The sequence below is a fragment of the Octodon degus genome, unplaced genomic scaffold (genome assembly GCF_000260255.1).
Source record: "Octodon degus isolate 3935 unplaced genomic scaffold, OctDeg1.0 scaffold00320, whole genome shotgun sequence".
Lineage (NCBI taxonomy): Eukaryota > Metazoa > Chordata > Mammalia > Rodentia > Octodontidae > Octodon > Octodon degus.
In genome coordinates, this window is record NW_004524896.1 from 971,768 (window position 1) to 976,207 (window position 4,440).

Here is a 4,440-nt window from a genome sequence, read left to right on the forward strand (position 1 = left end):
CCGGCCCACGCTGCACCTGGGCTGGGACTGGTCCCGCCGGGGCAGGGTAGCAGGAAACTCTCCGCACACTCACCGGACCTGGGCTAGGACTGGGCGAATTTTGCGTATATTTATTTTCCATTTGCCTTTCTTTATCTGAGGAGCGTGTACTCATTTCAGTTGCCCATTTCTAAAATTGGGTCACTCTTCCTTGGTTCTTGGAGCAGCAGTGACTGTTTTTGGTTGCAGACTCCTGATAAAAGGAAAAAGAGGAAGAAGGAGAAAGCAGGAGCTTAAAAACCTGAGTGCAGGGCCATGGGATGTGAGGGAGTCAGCATCTTTGATAAGCAGCGGGCTGGGATCACTGCTCTGCCATCCAGATGCCCTTGCAGGCTGTGCCACATCGTCAGCACTGTGAGGACGCTGAGGGGATTCAGGTCCTTGCCGCAGTTCTTCCATGTCCTCCCATCAATACCGGAAATGGGCAAGGGTGTGCCGTAGGTGACTCCTAGAATGAGAACACACCTTGCAGTTTTCACTCATTACCCTATTGGCTCTAACAACAATTTGCTGTCCCCTCTCGACTTGTGACTTTGACAGAATAGAGTGACCAGGGAGAGACTGGAGGAGGACTGCAGGGTAGGTGAAGGCTCTTGCAAGCCCATGGAGAAAGCTCAGCTCGCTGGACTCTGCTCAGGATTCTGTGCTTCTGTCAGGAAGCTAATCTCAGAAGCATGATTCTTTGTATTTGAACTTATCTGAGTTGCATCAGATGACCTGGTATGGAAAATTGATTTTTAAAAAAAATTTTTTTATTGAGAAACAAATAGCAATGAGACACTTTCAAAACCAATTAGTAGCACAGTTTCAATGATTAATGCATTGCATATTGTTGTCTTAGTGGTTATTCATTGTATAAGATGCAGACATGATATCCTATCTGCAAACACTACTGGAACAAATCTTTCTATTCATTGAGTTAAGGGAAAGCAGCTGTATTACTGTCCTAACTATTGCTTGTTTCTTCAACTCTCACCAAGATGCTAAACCTGACCCACTGCTTTCTTCACTTATTAGCATGTGCACAAATCTTCAGAAGCTGTGATAACAGCTGAGCAATAAAAGCAGCCAGCAGCAGAGAGGTGGAAAACTCAGGGCAGGACTCTCACTGATCCCAGTGTCCTCATCTGTGCCCACTGGCAAAGCCCTTTGCTTCTCAGTGAACAGGAAATGCCCTGCATCTGCCACAACTGAGCAGCATTTCCGTGGGCTCCTCACCACATCTGCCCTTTCTGAGAACTGGGGTGGAGGTGGACAGGGGTTGAGGTTATTTACAGAAAAGGGTTCACAGGTTAAATTTTCTGAGAAGAACCTTAGTTCTCTGTTTCAAGAATGACAGAGAGTGGGGAGGGGAGAGGGGACCAGAAGTGAGCAGGCGAGGAATGGGCCAGATGGTGCACACACTTGTTGCTGCAGGACCATGGGGAAAGAGAGGGATTTCACATTTGTGAGCACAACTTATCCACAGGGCTGGGAGGAAGAGACACTTAAGCTCATATTTGGGTGAAGGAAATGCATGCTTTATGAGTTTAGTGACCAGAATTGTCAGGGCCAGGCATTGAGCTCCAGGGTCTGACCCAGATTTCCATTTGAAGATTATGCCACCGGGGGCCAAGGAGATGGCTCAGTAGAATAAGCACTTGCCTGGAAAGAGCAAAGGCCTGAGTTCAATCCCTGGTTCTGAAAAAAAAGAAAAGATTATGCCACCATGTCTAAGTAGGGTCCTGCTGGTTCCACAGGTGCTGGACCTGAGCAAGGTCTCTGAACACAGGTTGAAAAAGAGCAGGTGTGAGTTTCTGCTCCCTGTTAGCTCAATGTCCAAGGTTCTCTGTGTGAAAAACCCAGAAGAGGTTATGAGTGTCTGGTGTAGATATACTATAAGTCAGCTTGTGTATCGTGGTCACAGGATCATGCTTAGCTTGTTGAAAAGTCCATGCTGAAATTCAGGATGGTGTGGCACCTTGTTTCAGTAGATTTTTTTTACTCTGATTTTTCTATTTCTTTTTTTTTGTACAGGGTCTACAAGGTCTCGTTACACAGATTGGAATTGTAGTGATCCACCTGTTTTCAGCCTCCTAAGCACAGGGAATACAGGTGCATGCCACCACACCCAGTCTCATTGCCATCTCTACAAGCCCTGGGGGTAGGGCTGGCAAGGCATGTGATGCCTGAGACTGAACCTTGTTTGAGTAGTTTGAATACTATGGCTTTGAGAAAATATGGCGTCATAGTTCCTCAGTGCACTCAGGCTTGCAAGGATGACTAGGTTGGCTTGTTATGAACATAAAGGAGAGATAAAGGTGAAAACCTTAGAAAAATGTGGGCCTCTGCTCCCTCTCACATATCTGAGGAAGCTTGTCCTCTCTCATATTCTTCCAAGGGTTACCTTCCAAACCTGCATCCAGTGATGCCCAAGGCTGCTTGCTACTGGGCCAATATCAATCCCTTCTCAGAGAAGACAACACAGTCCTTCTTAGAGTAATAATTTTGTTTAGAATATTCATAAGATCTGAGTCATGCCTCTTAAAATATCCTATGTCATTATTAACACATGAATGAGAATATAGGGTGAAATCTACCAGTTTCCAGACAAATAGAACAAGAACAAAAATTTAAGATTTCTTGAAAGCATGTGGCCACATTCAAGCATACATTCAATCTTGCATAATTATATCTGCTAATTGAGCAACAGATTTTATGATAAAAAAGATTATATATCAACTATTGTTGATCAGGTATTATTGGTTTGAAAATCTATAACACATATATTGTATGTTACCTTGTTCCTATATTTGATTTTGGGTTTTTTGTTCAAAATAAAAGAAAATTATAGTAATAATAAAAAAGACAAATGGGAAATTAACAGATGAATGGATTACAATGTGCTCTTTGTACATGATGGAATTATAATGTCCCCAGAGAATGATAGCTATGAGTCATTCATTTACAGATAAATTCGAGACCATAATGTTATATGAAATGAACCAGTGTCATGATTGTAAGTGTCACATGGTATTTCCGATGTGAGGAAACTGAAATATAAATAAAGCACAAAATAAAAGACAGGTAATAAGACCTGGGGAGCTACATCTTTTTCAGATGGGAAGGAGAAAATGATGTAGGGAGAATGGATGGGCAACTGATGATAAAAACATTTAAGGAATGTTATGTCCGTATACTGCCTTCTCAAAAAAAATGCAATCATTATGCAATGGAAAAATGTTCAAATAAAAAATAAAAATGGAAGAACTAAAATGAAAAAAAATAATTCTCATGCACAAGCATATGCTGTGTAGTCTGGGAGGCCCCTGCCTGCTGACCAGTCTCCCTCACACTCTGCAGCACGAAGTCTTCCATGGTATGCAGTGGAGGAGGCACAGAACAAGAGAGAGGCAGCTCCTGGTCTGTGCTGCAAGTTCTGGGTTGAGGTGGGCGTCCTCCCCACCAAGGTGATTCCAGCTTAGCCCAGAGCCCCAGACTTGGAGCATCGCTGGCTCCTTCAGGAGGCTAAGGAAGTCTGAGTAGATGTCTAGGAAAGATCTGAAGAAAAGAGAGAGCCAGGCGGGTGCAGGGGACCTGCTTCTGTGCTGCCAGTGGATCTGCCTCAGTCACTCCCCATTCAACTAGGAAGCCCTTTGTGTGTGATGAGCTCAGTGTCCTGGAGTGGGGAGGACTCACCACTCTGCACAGAGCATCTGCCCCATCAAATCCTGGAGGGAAACCACACCCAGAGAGTCCTGACTCATGTTGACTACACCCTCTGTGCCTGTGTCTGCTCCTGGTGTCAGCGTTTCCAGCTCAGCTTGGGCTTCCACAGTGTGTGAACTCAGCCTCCCCAGGGTTTACTCCTCATCCTGGGCCCTGGAGATGTCGACTCTCCAGGATGCAATCTTCCACCATCATCCTCTGCAGCCCTCCATCCTATATCCTTCCAAGATGCAGAATGAGAGTGAACTGGAGGCCTATTGTTTATTCTGGGGGACAGGTGTAGAAGTCAACTAAAGCTGGCAGGTGAAAAGGGTGTGGTTTCCATGGCCGAATGTCACACTCTGCAAATCGCTGTGGTGCCAACCACACGGGAAATGCGCAGCTTCTCACCCTAACTGGAACAGTGGCTAAGGAAACCTTGCCCGTGAGCTCCGGGACTGAATGCCCTCAGCGCAGGCACTGCTGAGCAACGCCACAAGTCTCCACTGAGAATTTAATGCTGTTTTTCTTGCAACTCTATAAATATATTTTAGTCTATTTGCCATTTGCGATATCTATGTGTGAGTCACCTTATTTTTTTATATTTAATTAATTTTAGACAGTTTCAAATCAAATCGGAAGGACAGTTTCAACAAATAATACACTGCATATATTCTTCTTAGTGGTTAATTGCTGTACAAGATGCGGACTTGT

General features: G+C 44.5%; 2 protein-coding genes across 2 annotated transcripts in view; both read right to left on the reverse strand.

Moving 5' to 3' along the window:
- LOC101568559 (leukocyte immunoglobulin-like receptor subfamily A member 5) overlaps positions 1-3,396 on the reverse strand; it is a 24,766-nt gene extending 21,370 nt beyond the window's left edge. The window contains exon 1 of the mRNA XM_023707975.1: positions 3,373-3,396. Within this exon, the coding sequence (XP_023563743.1) occupies positions 3,373-3,396 (24 nt within the window). The remainder of the gene's footprint in view (positions 1-3,372) is intronic.
- The window catches only part of LOC101568956 (leukocyte immunoglobulin-like receptor subfamily A member 6), a 241,548-nt gene that overhangs the window by 183,426 nt on the left and 53,682 nt on the right, over positions 1-4,440 (reverse strand). The gene's annotated exons all lie outside the window — the stretch shown is intronic.